The 15,571-nt window shown below is 40.2% G+C and overlaps 1 protein-coding gene across 1 annotated transcript in view; it reads right to left on the reverse strand.

Annotated features, from left to right (window-relative positions):
- The window catches only part of spen (spen family transcriptional repressor), a 28,228-nt gene extending 16,215 nt beyond the window's left edge, over positions 1–12,013 (reverse strand). The window contains exons 1-3 of the mRNA XM_055048398.1: positions 11,605–12,013; positions 7,674–7,994; positions 947–1,561 (exon numbers count right to left, since the gene is read on the reverse strand). Of these exons, the coding sequence (XP_054904373.1) occupies positions 947–1,561; positions 7,674–7,994; positions 11,605–11,687 (1,019 nt within the window). The 5' untranslated portion in view covers positions 11,688–12,013. The remainder of the gene's footprint in view (positions 1–946; positions 1,562–7,673; positions 7,995–11,604) is intronic.
- Between the last annotated feature and the right edge of the window lie 3,558 nt (positions 12,014–15,571).

The following is a 15,571-nucleotide window of genomic DNA, read 5'->3' on the forward strand; positions in this document are numbered from 1 at the left end:
GTAGGATAAAAGAGTGATATAGTGAGACAAGAGGTTCATAATATTGAGATGTTATTTTGCTGTCGTCACTGACAAAGCTAGGAATCCCTCTTTACCTTGACGCGATGAAAGGTTTAAAAATCCCAAACTGTGTTATAGATAATCTGTAGTCAGAGTAGAATAAGCCAATCCAATCTCTACATAAGAAAAAAAAACCTACAAAAAGTTATTATTAAAGGCCTGTACACACTCTGTAAAAACCAAAGAATTACATTTTTTATTACCGTAACCATTAGAAAAGAATGGCAGCATTATTTTTCTCACTTGTTGGAAGGCTATGTCCAAAGCTCTTTTGTGTGACACGTCCAAAATCCTGAGTGGCAGTGGTTGATCCGGTGAAGGGAAATGTTATCATTCCAAATGTTCTGCCTTATGACGACTTCTAGATCACATGTCGACTCATTAGAAGGCTAAAGACGAACACTTTTGTTGCTGCTACCATCAGGGAGAGACTAAAACATGCGGGACGGCGGCCTTTGAAGGACCAACTTTGGACACTGCTGTCTTAAATCACTCATCGTCATATTCAAGCCACATACAAATAACATAGTCATATGCTTCGTAAGGCATAAGCGTCAAAAGATTTGTCAAATAAATGTGATTATACAAACACCAGTTTTGTGCTAAATTAATCTTAAGCAGCATCCTGACGTAGATGAGATCTCCGCCTCATTGGTAGACATCTTGCACAATCTTATTTGAAAATGTGGTATGGACTTAAGAAAAGATGTTGCACAATTTTTTGAGGTCAACATAGCTGATTAAGGCATTTAATGAGGAAATACAACTTTCGTTGAGTTCCTCTGAAACACTTATTATCTTGGGTTACTTCCATGCATAGGACTTAATCATTTCAAAAGGGAAGTAAAAAAAAAAAAAAAAAATCTGACTGTATAATTCAGCTCACCTGCCACTCGTGCTGCTGCTGGTGCTGCTGACTGAGTCTGAGCTGGATGAGCGGCTGCGAGATCCTGACCCACTGTGGGAACGTGGAGGACGAGTAGTCTGAGTCACCAGTCTCTGAGGCGAGGGATTTCGCGAATGTGTCGAGTGTGGAGACCGGCTGCGACTGTGGCGGTATGACCTCTCCACACGCCGTCCCCGGTCATCCCGGTACAGGTCCCTGTGAACCACACTGGCCAACGTAAACGGTTCCCTGGAACGAGACTCATAGCGAGGCTCTGGTGCCTCAAACCGACAGGGACTCCTGCTGTGGGAGCGATAGAAGCCGACACCGCTGGAAGTAGATCCTGCGCTCCCTCCCGTCGACGCCCCAGCCGATCCGCCGGCTCCCGTGTTTCCAGCAACGGGACCAACTATAGTTCCACTGACACCTGACGGCACAGTTGTGCTACTTCCACCAGTGGTGCCAGACCCACTTCCAGCATTGCTAAGAGTCCTCTCTCTTGCATCACGGTAATAGTCTGTTTCATAGTGCCGTTGACGGTCGAAGCTGCTGCCAGGTCGCTCATGATGTCCGTAGGTGGCGTGATCGTATGTCCGTTCCCGACCTTCCGCAGTCCTAGCAAACACAAAGAGAAGCCAAGTTACTTTGCAGTTTTATCAATCCAGGTTGGTGGACAATCAACATGGTCTGTTATATACAATAAGGGGGTTGCCATAATTAGACACAGGGAAAGACGGAGCAAAATGTTTGAGAAGAATTGAGAAAGACGTTTGCATTTCAAGGGGAAATGAGTCACTAATCTACCAACAAAACTAAAAGAAGGGTTAAATACGTGCCTGATAAGACAAGTGAGCATCAGGTTTTTTCTTTTTTTCCATCTGTGACTTGAAGACCGAATATAATCGTTTCCTTTGTCATCCACAAACAAGCCATGTTGACATGCTTTATCCTTTTGCTGAGGATTTTTGTTTAGCCAATAACACATAAGCCATTAAGTCATAACTACACAGTCTGATTCCTTTAGATCTTTAAAAACAACCTCCACAGACCAATGTGTTTTTTGGAATCTACGTTTAAAAAAAAATTGGTTTTAATGAGGACACTTTGTTCAAACTTGAAACAAAATGTCTCTTCTAAATCCAGCGATCAGAATTTAAAATGGTATTACAAGCGATTTATCATTACGGGAGTCATATTACAAAACTCACCATAATGAGCGGGACGGGACAGCAATTACTGCTGTTTGAAATCAGATCGAATTATAAGCAGCAAATTAGGCACGCCGTTCCAACTCAAGGCCCAGTGTGTTTTCATCCAAAGACACTTACGGCCCTCATTATAGCAGGACTTTGCAAAATAGATGAATGGGTTTTAGATTTGGTTAAAACAGAGAAATAGGAAAAAAAAATTAATTTAAGGTTCTCAGTTTAAAAAAAATTTTAATTATGGGGAGCTGCTTAAGGTTAAGTTTTTGTAATTGTTCAAGAAGGTGCAGAAACAGAGAGTAGCTTAAAATAGTATCTGCCCACCTAAAAGACAAAATAAAAAAAAATAATTAAGAAACTAATTCATATAATAATGTACTTGCAAACCCTCAAGATGCTACACTATGATTAAATTATGTGTTGCAAACAGAAATTGTATTTACTGTTTATTTTCTTTTTTGTTTGTATAATTTACTATCCTAAATTGTATCCTGCACAGAGAAAATTAAATTATTCTGATGCAGGATTATTTTCAGAATGTACCATTTTTTAATTTTCATGTGCCATTTGTCCAGCAAAGATTAGCTTCCACAAAACTAATAAAGGCACTGACTTTTTAACTTCACTGTCTGGGCCTCTCAATGGGGACCTTTACTGGTCATGCTGACCGCAGCTGACCTGTGGTTTCTGTTTGGAGCTTTGGACGAATCTGAAGTTTTCAAACCCATCACAGCAACGTCCTGAAATTACGTATGTAAGATTTCTAGGTTACCCTAATTCAAATTACAGTGATGCATGAAGATTACTGAACTTATTTAGCAACCAGCAGCTAGTATTCAAAAACTGAATGGAATGGCCTAAACAGTAAGCATTATCTAAACAACATTACAAATCAGAGGCTGGCTATTTTTACATTGGAGGCGTGGCTGTCTGTCACACTCGTGGTCCGCTCTCACGCCTGCTGCAGTCGGTTGTATTGATCGGACTAGAAGTGTCGCGTTGTAGCAGCCACTCCACATGTTACACATTTATTCATTCTGGCTCATATTCAAAAGGGATTTAACTTTTTTTTTTTTAAAGGTCTTTTGATCGCAGTAACTGTGATATCAAATATGAGAAAAGCTGTCAATATTTTCCCATGATGGCTAAATCCTACTATCTTCACAAACTAATGTTTCCTGTCCAAAGCTGTGTGAGCTGGAAATGAATCCCCTGGACAACATGTATGTTGTTGTTTTTTTCTCTCACTACAATTTTTTTATCCAACTGCTGTTTCTTTTTTTAAAAAGTTTTTTCTGTCAGGTATTTTTGTGGGAAGCAACGGCAACTGTGACAAGATCCTTGAGAAATAGTTTTTGTTGTGCCGTACAATTGAAAATGCGGCATCTCTTTCAACGAAACGAAAATATAAAAACGTTTAAGAATTTGTCCAGATGGATTCAAATCAAACTGTCACTTCATCATATAAGCACATTTCTATGCAAGTCTCTGCTGTCCTTTGAACCAATAGAAATCCACAGGACAAGTGGTATCAAAGGCTGCTGATATATTTCTCTAATGATGCCGTTACACAAGCATCTTCCTCGGTGTCACCGTACGATGTCCTGAAGGGGGATTTTCGTAAATAATTAGTGAGGACTCAACCTGGCCTTTGCACCTGACGCCTTCATTTTACTGCCACTGACGAGAGGACTTTGGTAGAACCCTTTGTACTAAGAACATAAATCCCTTTATGGTAACCCTTTGTGCTGATATGGGCAAAATGAGAACAAAATATTTTGAATCACAAATAGAAGCCTTGCTTAAAAGAGCAGAACACTGTGTGAACTTTAGACAGTGCCCTAGATTATTTGCTTAAGGAGACAAGCATTGAGTCTTTTTATGGCACGATACATACGGAGCACGAGAGGGTCAGGGGGCGAGGTCTGTTTCGGCCTATTTGATTTGATCGTCTGCATTCTGGATTCATGAATAGCATGTATGGCACAAGGATATCTGCTGTGAAATTGATGGATTAGCTTGACCCCCAGATGCTCTCCAAAATGGTTAATTCAGTGGCGCCGGCCCAGTGCTCAACAGATACCCTTCATTTTCACGTCAAAAAAAAAAATATATATATATATATAAATATAAATATATATATATATATATATATATATATATATATATATATATATAAATATAAATATATATATATGGTTTTACATTATTCATAGAACTTAAAAATAATTCAGTTCTTTTTTTTCTTTTTCACCTTTGTACAGAATTTCCATCAGTGTGTGATTATTAGTCCACTCGGGTGCATGCTAAGCACATCAACTGTTTTGGTTCTACGTGAGCAGCATATTCATGAGGATTCATTCCTGCTGCATGATAAAAAGGAGGCTTATATATGCGGGCTCAGTCATATAGCAACAATGCATTCAAAATCTTTTGAAATGGCTTTGCCAAGCTACGGCCCAAACATAGTTATGACATAAACAGACTGACAAACTCGACACTCTTGTTCTTGCATACTAAATAAAAATCCGTAGTAATGTGATTTTCCGATATTAGTAGTGAAGTAAAGCCAATTATAGTGTTCTCTCAGGAAACACCTGAAACTGGATTTGGAAATAAAACCAGCTGAAGCGGGAGCGTGTCTTTTGTGCTCATCGAGGTTACAAATCAGTGTAATCCATCAAAATGACAATTTGGTGAGCTCGAAATAAATGATGTGCTCGATGACTTGCAACATTACCGTATGCTACACCGTAAAATCCGCAACAAAGGGAGGAAAGAGTGGGAGAAAATGTTGAAAAATAATACGCGAGGGAAGCGCAATAAAGATAGTTTCAAAAGAAGAATGTTTTTCAACATTATGTGTAGGATAACATAATAAGACAGACAGCTAGATACCAGTTTATTTCTTAAAAATTAAAAAAAAAGTTTCAAATATTAAATGTTGTAAATTTGATTAACACTGCCCTGTAATTTTTTTTTTATATAATTTTATTATGACTTTTAACAGCTTGATTTTAACATGTAGATAATCAAAAGTACTTCTAATTTAGAACTGATTCTGATCACAGGAGAGTGTTTGCTTAAAAAAGGTTTTGTGACGTAAATGTTGCCTGTCAAACCGTAAGAATGAGATCCTGGGGGAGTGTCTGGGATTGACTCGATGTTCTGCTGTACAGCTGTTTAAAGAAATAAGCTATATATATATATATATATATATATATATATATATATATATATATATATATATATATATATTATATAATATATATATGTGTGTTTTTTTCTGTTTTTCAGGGAACATTTGCAGTTGTGAGAAGGAAAATTACTTTGAATCAATTCATTAGGAATTAAAAATATTTTAATTATCAGTCTAATAATAAGTGAATTGCTTCTTGATATTTAGGTGACTTTATCTGCGTGAATGTGTTTATATATATTTTTTTTTTTTGCTTTTTGCTTGTTTCATTATGGAGTATCGTCAAAACCTGCATCGATTAAGAATCTGTCAAAGACAAGAGGGCCGGGGGTTGGGACCAGGAGCTGAGGGTGGGGTGAGGTAAGAAGAGGAAGAAAAAGGAGAATGACACAAGGTAAAGTAACATATTTCAAAAAGCAGTAAATCTATGCACCAGCTATTTGTTAGTGAGGAAATGGAGAGAGACAGGGGATCAAACTAGGGGGTTAGAGAGGACAGCTAAAATACACAGGGCAGGGCATACCAACCTTTTGAGAGAGTGGTAACTTGACCTACAATTCCAAATACAATTTAGGGAGATAGAACTTTGTGAGCAAAAACATGGCAAAAAATGTTGAGTGGAGGTGAAAAAAAAAAAAAATGTTCACATTGCAAAACGTAATCCTCATTTTCAGGCCAGCCGGAGTGTTCGGTTTTGTTCAAATATTCCTTCAGTGATCCGATTTAGGGTTTCCATTTTGATGCTGGAATATGTCTGAGTTCACAAATCCACTGGAGAAAAAACAAAACAAACAAAAAAAAAAGTTTCACTATGTCCAGTTAAATCCAGAAGTCCATCTTCAGAAAGCTGATCGATGAGTCTGCAGTGATGAGCGCCTTCTGTTTTTTTGAAGTCCTAACATCCACTGTGGTAGTAATGCCCACATCCATAAACCAGTCAGGCTCCTGTTGCACATCAAGGAAGGTTTACGGGGGTAAATAATAGGTAAAAATGTAATCCAGATTAAAGTACTGTCATTCCACAGGTAGGCAACACTAATAACGACTCAAAGTCTCCTTGACGTTTATGTCTCTTGACTGTCTTCCATGTCTTTCACATTTAAGAGCTTGTGTGCTCTCCAATCTCAAGCTAAGTCCTCTGCGAATGCGGTCCAAAGGTAAAACTTAGTCCTCTACTTTTGTCCGATTCATTAATTGTATCCATGGTTTAGTTATAGTTCCACAGTTAGAAGAGGAGCTGTTAATCCACAAAGGAGAGATAGGTTTTCTCCATTAGAAACAAAATTTAAACACTCCAGTCAAAACTACTTCCAGCATGTCTCTTTATTTATACGATCCAAATGTAGTCCAAGTTGATCCTCAACTTTTGCAATATAAAAATAAACTCCACAAAAAAAATCTGGTGGGGGAGGGGGAAGTCTTTTGCTCACGTGTTTTTGTCGTCTCTACTGTTCTGACTCATCAGTAGAGGTCTCCCAATGCTCAATTTGTAATGCCCTGATTAGATATAATCCCAAAATTAAATGAACAAAAAAAAAGTACACAAATAAATGGAGAAAAAAAAGGGAGAATGCAAACCATACCTTTAGTACGAAGGCACATTCTTCACGTGTCATGCCATTGTTAATCCAACAGTAGGGAATAAATATCCTGTGTACGGTATCCACATAACTCCAACCCATGAGAGAAGTGAGCACCTCCGTGAGGTGAGAAACCAAATCAGACTAATCCAGACAATGGGCTCTTATACGTACATGTAATGTGTGCTGGTGTCTTGGTAGATTTGTTACATGAAGAAAAGATGAGTGAAATTAATCCACTGAACAGGGCAGGTAGCTCCACATTTACAGGAATCCCAGGGATGGCCGCTGGACCACTCTCTCTCTCTTTCTTTAACTCCCTCTCTCCCTTTTTTATTTTTCCTCTCTCCAGTAACTTCCAATAATCCTGGGAAATTTTGCGGTATCCAATCTTTGCCCCGTGTTTTCCACATTTGATCATTCCAACTCACAGGGATGACCAAGACAACAAACCTGATCCCCAGCGGCTGTTTGATCTCCTATCTGCTCATAACAGCCGACAGATGCCCTCGTGCACAGACACGTTTTCATTTAGGAAAACACCGAGGGTGAATCCAGGAGCTCTGACTACTCTTTGGGGTACTTTAGAGATTATCCTCAGCAGTTTTCATTCTGAAACATGATTTCTACTCTGTACCTCTACATAAGTAAATGAATAGATGGTGGAAAGATGCTCGGAGGAAAGGCGTTTACCACAAAACACGGTTCGCTCTGTCTTCAGAGGACGAACTTTCTCCACTTACCCGTCTAGCCTGCGTTCATAGCGTCCATCTCTGCTGTGAAGCGACGTGGGGGGCCCATACACGGCCCCCCCTGTCGCCCTTGTGAACCCTGACACATCCCGGCCACGTGAGCCTAAGGACAGACTATCGTCCAGCCCCCTCGCTGCACTAGGAATTGTTCCTGGTTCATTGTAATCTGTGCGCAGGTCTCTGTCCCCCATCTTGTTGATTGCATTGTGAGCCTTTTGAGCACTTTTGATGTCCACAAAATCCACAAATGCTGCAACTCCACCCTCTGAGCCTCGCTTGGGCAGGACCTTGACGCTCTCCACTCGTCCATATCTGAGGGAGTGGGGATGGGGAGAAAGAAAAAGGGATCAAAACATGTCAGTAATCGAGGTTACAAATGAAAATGTATCATCGCACACGGCTTAAAAATATTCAGTTGTAACAGTTTATTTGTGATTCTCCTAATCCGAATAAGCGCGTGTGAGCGACGCTGTGGGAGGTACAGTGGTTTGGTTGCCGTACTCTTGCTTTCCGCTCAGTCCCAGGTTCTTACAAGGCAACAGTAACCCAGCAACTAGACTTGAACCTTGAAATGCCACATGTCAATAAACACACAGGCAGGAAAAAATACAAAAGAACATCTCAGGAAGACAAAAATACATTTCTTGAATACAAAATGTTCTAAGTTCAATGTAACGTGAATTTATTTAGCATTTCAATGCGTTGTTGGGTAGTGTGCTCCTATTTTAAAAAATACAGATGTCTAAACTGCTTACATTTCTGTCATTGCACAACAGATAATAATCTGAATTTGCTGACTTTGGAGTGATGATGATGATCTTAAAGAAATAGCTCAATAAATAGCTCAAAACACCTTAAAGGTTATTTGCAGTAGACTTCTACCACCTTCCTGTCTCAAAACCACATATAGATTTTTTTGCTAACACTGTTTTATGAGCCTTTAAGCGATTGTCACACCATCATCGGGGCGTTTATTACAAAGAAGCTGACAATTATTTACACAGCAAATGGCGGTAGAAGCAGGTGCCCCAACAATATACTTCTTGTGTTAAATATTTGGTCTGAAAACAGAACAGTGGAATAATATTGTTGTATTAATGGTACGCTAAGCTACAATATTTTACGCCACTTTATTTTTATATCAGAGAGCAACTAGATGTGTTTCACACAGGAAGACCATTAGTAGTACACTACTTCCTATCTGCTACTCTAGAGTAAATAATCACCAACTTTCGTGACAATGACTGCTCAATGCAGATCTATTAACAGCTTGAAGGTTCAGAAAATACACTTTGAATGAACCACAATAATTATTTTGAGACTGGAGTTGTTTTAAGGTGGTAGAACTTCACTTTGGTCTTTGCCTCTCTCGAACTGGCCATTAGCTTAAAAGCTTCCAGTCCTAACTAATGTGCAGTTGTGCTGCTGGAAGATGCCACAAAAGATATTAACTTAAAAAAGGAAAAAAATTGAATTGCTATCATTTTTTACGGGTTCTTGCTGCAGCCGCAACTTGGGCCGCAACTTGGGCCGCAACAGCCCGACTACAGCCTCTGTACTTGGGTAGTGAGCACATGCAACGCCACTCATTACTTCCCTACTCTAAGTTTAAACCTTATTTAAATTGAAGTGGTCACCTCTTTAATCTCCACATTGGGACCATCTGTCTTTTTGTGAGCAGAACATTTTCCAAACATCTAAATTTTGCTCTGTGGCTTTCAGCCAGCTGATGGCAATGTGCAGCAATAGGTGGGAGAAAGGTAGAACAGCTTTATGCTCGATATAGTCAGAGGAAGTTCTGGGGACTGTTTTTCTGACTCCTTAATAAAACGACTTTAACATTTGTAAAAGTTGCAATGTTTCTTTTTTTGTTTGTTTGTTTGCCTTTAATGAAACTATGAATGACAAAATTAATAACCGCCACTCAAATATCAAACCTATTAAAGCAATTGCAGAGCTTGGTGTCTCTTTCTTGGACCGGATTAATCACCAGCGCGTCTCTGCAGTTTGACACAGTCAGTGGGGAAACTCAAATGTATTGGCATCCCGGTTCCCAAACACCGAACAGCCCCCGACGCCATTTTAGAAAAGCTTTTCACACTGCTTACTCATTCTGCCGTCCCCCATCTTCAATGACTTCTATCACACACTGGGCTGTCATGCACCTGCAAACCCCAACTACCTCTGGGTGAACGCAGGGGCTGAGGCAGAGATGGGCTCCGTTTTCCCCTACACACACGCACGCACGCACACACACACACACTCTCTGCTGCAGTACCAGCCTGCCAGTCACCACCATCCCCCTCAACACAAACCCCCCTATCATTACGCACATCATATCAAGGGATTATGTAAATAAAACGGCATATAGAGAGGAAGCCCGTCACAGCGCGGTGTGCGCAGCAGCGTGAATCAGACATAAAGCTTCTCCTGTTCTGTCGCCTCACGGCGTCAAACGGGCACGAAAACAAAAGACGTCGACAGCAGCATTTCACTGCATTGATCTGATAGGAATGCTTTTCGTGTTTTGGTACATTGTTTCTCTCTCTCTCTTTTTTTTTTCTTTTGTTTAGGTCAGCCCATATGTCGACGCTTTTATGGCTTCCATCCGATATGGCGGCGTCTGTGAAGTGAAAACGAAACGCGACGTTTAGCCTTTTTTTTTTTTTTTTTTTTTTTGAGCTGTCTGGTTTTCTAACATATGCACAGAGCAGCGGGACTGCTGTTTCCCTGACAGCCCTGAAAACACACAGACACGCTCAGCCCCAAATTAACATTATTATCATCATCGTTATTATTATAATTAATTATATTATTATTATTATTATTATTATTATTATTATTATTATTATTATTATTATTGTTATTATTATTATTTTCCAGTCCAGAAAGAGACAACAAAGAGCTGAATCGTTGATAAGCGCCTGATAGGTGTTTCTCATCCTATCTGAAGCCCAACACTGCAGCAAGAAGAAGAAGAAGAATAACGGGCTAATTTAAGAAACTATGGATCTGATTTGGCTCGAGTCGCAACACCCTGCGGGCTCTGCAAGTCAGCAGCAGCGGGGAAGAAACGCGGTTTTCATGGGAGGGGTGGGCGACCTTTTTTTTTCTGCTCACGAAAGTAAACACTCCGCCACAGACTGTGTGCTCCAGCGCTGCACATCAGCGGAGCGGCATCACCGCTCAGCCACAGCCGGGCTGGCTGCAACAAAGCTGCGGCGTGAACTGCACGTCACTTCTGGGGAGGGAGGGAGGGAGAGAGAGAGAGAGAGAGGGTGCGATGGAGGTTGTAGACGGATACTGTGGACTCTGAAAGATTTATAATGCTAATAAGCACACTTTGTGCAAAAAAGTTTTTTAAAAAAAGATAATAATAATTAAAATGTGTCTGGTTAGGAAACAATATCTGAGATGGCCAAAAGTCGATGCAAAACATCCGAACCACCGAGAGATCCAGGCGGTGAAACGCGCTGCTCTCCAGCCCCCCCTCCGGGAAGGACTGGGGTTTGTTTACATTGCCTGACTTGTGTCTTCCTTTGCGGAGATCAGGGAGCAAAGGTGGGCTGCGCTGAAAGTCAGCCTGCAGCCTGATGGAAACGTGCGCCCGGCCCGACGTGAAGGGGAGGCAAGTTGTGGCAGGCGCCGAGCGCAGCGGCTGCGTCCATATGTCTGCGAGCCGAGCGGATGAGTCTCCGCCGAAAGCGCAGGGAGCTGACAGCACGGCTGCCAAATGGGACCTGGCTACAGGGGGAGACCTCCTGCTCCATCCCGACTTCCCTTACAAATATGTCACAGCACAGACTGAGAGATGCTGGCCGTGCATAATAATAATAATAATAATAATAATAATAATAATAATAATGAAAATATCGGGGGGGTGGGGGGGATGTACACATGTCCTAATAATATTCGTACTCACCGTTTGAAGTGCTCAATAATTTTATCCTCTCGTACATTTTCGGGTAAATTTCCCACCCATAAATGTCTGGTTTCCCGGACCATACTGTGTGCTCCTGCTCCCCGATCATACAGATGAGTTTGCTGTGTCAGTTCCTCCCGGTGCAAAATACAAAAGACCTGCAGAATAAAAGCCGGCCGAGAAAAGGACCGTCGCCTGCTTGACGCGAATCATTGACTGGTCGTTGTGACCCGATGTAAACCATTAGGCTGGATCCCCCTGCACGCTGGTTTGATACTCTCCTCGCTGTTAAAGCGGCGCGAGCGCTTGCACTCCTCCTCGCGAACGCGCCCCGGTTCTGTTCCCGTGACGAAGGCGCGTCCCTGACACCACGCGACCTTTGGGTGTCGAAAGAAAGCATGTAGCTTCCTAAAAAGATGCAGCAACTTCGCTTGTAAATGAGAGGCGCACCGCGCAGGCGTGGCTTTGTGTGTGAACTTCTTTTCCTTTTTTTTTTCTTTCTTTTTTTTTTTCCTTTTTCCCGATGAGATAGTTACATGCCCGTGCGCATGCGTGAGAAAACCCCTGGTTGAGCGATGGTGCTTTGACATCTGAGAAGCTCGCAGGAGGATCCCATCACTGCCTGTTAAATACAGTGAGGCGAGGGAGTTTGAATACAAAGCAAATGAGACTATCTCTGAAATTTGTAGGACTATACCTATACATATATACACACACACACATATATATATACACACACACACATATATATACACACACACACACACATACATATATATATATATATATATATATATATATATATATATATATATATATATATATATATATATATATATATCTTTTTTTTTTTTTTTTTTTTTTCTTTTTTAAATCGAATTCAGTTTATGCTTATCGGTGCACAAGACATACCTCCAGAATGTTTGATTGCTCAATATCCGCACATATTGCAGATATTAGACAGTCTGACTCCATGCTTAAGGCAGACATGGAGTCAGACTGAGGGTGTCAGTCATTTGCCATCACAGCGAAGTCGCAGCATCTCCCGTTTAAGCTCTGATTGATCCAACTCTAATGGGTTGAAAAATGGATGGGTGGACCTGCAGCTGATGACCACATGTTTGGATAATCCGAGTAATCACGTTTGAAATAAAGCGCATGCAAGTCGCAAATGTTTGTCTACACAACACAGAGAAACGGTTGCAACACACATTTTCTTTCCTGGCAACTTTGAAGCGGTATTTTCATTCCTGAGGTGCTCTGTCAAGTTGAGTTCAGGGCTTGGACCAGACCAGTCTACTTCCTCAATACTGAATTCAAAACATTTGTTTGCATGCTGAAGCATACAAACTAAATCACAGCTGTCAAACTCCAGTCCTGGAGGCCTGCAAATTTTAGATGTGCCTCTGGTGCACCACCTGAACAGAATAATTAGGACAGTCTTTAGCACAGCACTGGAGAACTGATCTACACAAGGTAGAGGTAATTAAGCCATTTCATTCCAGCGTTTTGTACTTGTGGCACATCTAAAAACTGCAGGACAGCGGCCCTTGAGGACTGGAGTTTGACACCTCTGAACTAAGGGGTCACCACAATCCCCTCTGTACTCAACTTTCCTGACTCTGTTGTGTTAAGTGTTGCTTTCCTGCCAACTCCCAAACCCCAACTTATCCAATGGATTGTCAGACAGAAAGTCATGCTTTGTCTCTCCATAAAACATGTCTCCTCTTCAGTCGAAGCATTTTCTTTTTAAGAAGTGACATTGGTTTGTCTTTTTAAATGACTGCATGTAGTTGCATTGCACTTGTGAAGCTTGGATCTCACTGCTCAACCATGGAAACCCACAAATTATACTATTCTTGCACTGCTCTTCAGGTAAAATGAGGTTTTGAGGCTTGAAGGCATTTTGAACTTGTTGCTCAGTAGCCAATGGCTGATTCTATGTGGCTTAGCCTGTCAGGGCTGAGTTATCATTGTTCCCAATGGATTCCAGTTGAGTGTGGCATTTTTAGCTCAAAGAAAATTTTACAACCGGACTTGTTGCACTTATGGCATCCTATCATATTACAAAGCTGGAAATTCACTGAGCCTCTGGGAGCTTTTTGTCAGAGGTTCGTCTTAGGAAACAAAAGACTTTGATCATTAGTTATCAGAGCATGTCAAAAGTTTCTAACAGATAAGCTTTTAAAAAGTAACTTGAGTTGATTAAAATACTTGTAAACTACAGTATGGTTTTCAAGGTGTTGATCAGAATCTCTTCCTGGGTCTGGAGACTTTAAGCTGGGAGTCTTGAGATAATATACAAAAATCAAGGTAAATAATAATAATAAAAAAAACAATCTTTTTGTGTTGTCTTTAAAAATGGTAAAAAAAAAAAAAGTTTTTTCACATGGTAAATTGGTTTGTCTTTTTATCAATTTATACCCTCATTTTGAACCCATCTGTTTCATCAGTTCCTGCTTTCATTTGGTGCTGATTAACAAATCAGTTTGTATCAATGTAGAAGTTTGTTTATTCATTTTCAAGAATTTTTTTTTTTTTTTTGAAATTATGAAGTTAGTCATCAGAATTCTAAAACGTTCACAGCATTACTGTTTCAATTTACTTTAGTTCTGATCCAGAGTTAAACTAGTTGACTTTGGCAAATACAATATATTCAATAAAATAATTTTCTTTTAACCAACTGTTGGTCAAGGATAATTACTAACTAAGACTGTTTTATTTGATACAATAGATTATTTGTATCAAATTGGCAGATTGTCACCCCAAACAATGTTTGAGGTCAAAAGTCTGCCATTGTTGTTTTGTGGGTTTCAAACAAAAAGGTTTTGGACTCTGAATTATAACTAAACTAAAAGCTGATGTGGGCAAAAACCTCTGGCATCACATGGCAAAAATGTCATAAGATATGTTTTGATGCTGTAGTCACATTTTAAAAGCAAAACCAAGAGAAAATATTTCATTACTCCCACAGGAAAATGAACCAACCCCAACAAAACCACACAGTAAAATGAAAAAAGATGTGATATAACTGGTTCGGAAATTAAATAAATTTGTAGGTGAGATTTGATCATTTCTGACTCACCGTCTCCCTAATTAGTCACAGCAGTTATTTATGAGGAAAAAGAAACTGCTACTATTGCTAGGTACATGTTTGGGTGTTTTTTTTTCTTTTCACACTTATATCACAGAAGTAGGTTTGTGCAAAATGGTGTTGGGGTGAAGTAATCCAGAGATATGCGAAAGGACAGTATTTACAGTGGGACAACAAGGACAGATATCTCCAGAAGAAACTCTTGACATTGAAATATAAATCCCCCTTTTACCCAGTTTGTCTTGTTCACATATGTGTGACCTGATTAATAATATGTGTTGAGGAATAAGTGAGATAGTACCGGGCTGGTGTTTGCTGTAGCATCTCTGACGCCTTAACATGTCAATGCATTGTGCAGATACGGAGTAGTTAGAGTACTGAATAATGCTTGAGCTCATCTGACCTGCAAGTAGGGACAGTCACAGTTCACAGACATTTATAGGAGAAGTGACGCAAACAGAACATGTCGTTCTACTTCACCACATAGTTGCCGCCCGTCTGACTCCTCCTCGACAGAGGGAGGCTTTTTAAAAATGCTACCTGGGAGGCATTTTGCTTCCTGTGTTTGGTCAGCACAAACAAAGAAAAGCAGGCAACAATCTCATAACAGGGTAATCTTTTTACTCAACGTTCGTAGCAAACACCTTAAAATGCCTGTGAGACTGCCACTACTGCACATTCAGAGGGTACAACACAATTGATAAAGATGACAATGAAGCTTTTCAAAGGTCCAACACTTAGGTCTATAATAGTATATGTAAAATCAAATGGTCACAATTATTAAGTTCTGAATATGTAATATCTAAATGTCCAATATTGGAGTTTTGGGTGGGTGGGTGAGAAGGAGGGACAGACAGATGGCAATGGTTTTGG

Source organism: Poeciliopsis prolifica, unplaced genomic scaffold (genome assembly GCF_027474105.1).
Source record: "Poeciliopsis prolifica strain line A6 unplaced genomic scaffold, Auburn_PproV2 SCAFFOLD027, whole genome shotgun sequence".
NCBI classification, from domain to species: Eukaryota; Metazoa; Chordata; class Actinopteri; order Cyprinodontiformes; family Poeciliidae; genus Poeciliopsis; species Poeciliopsis prolifica.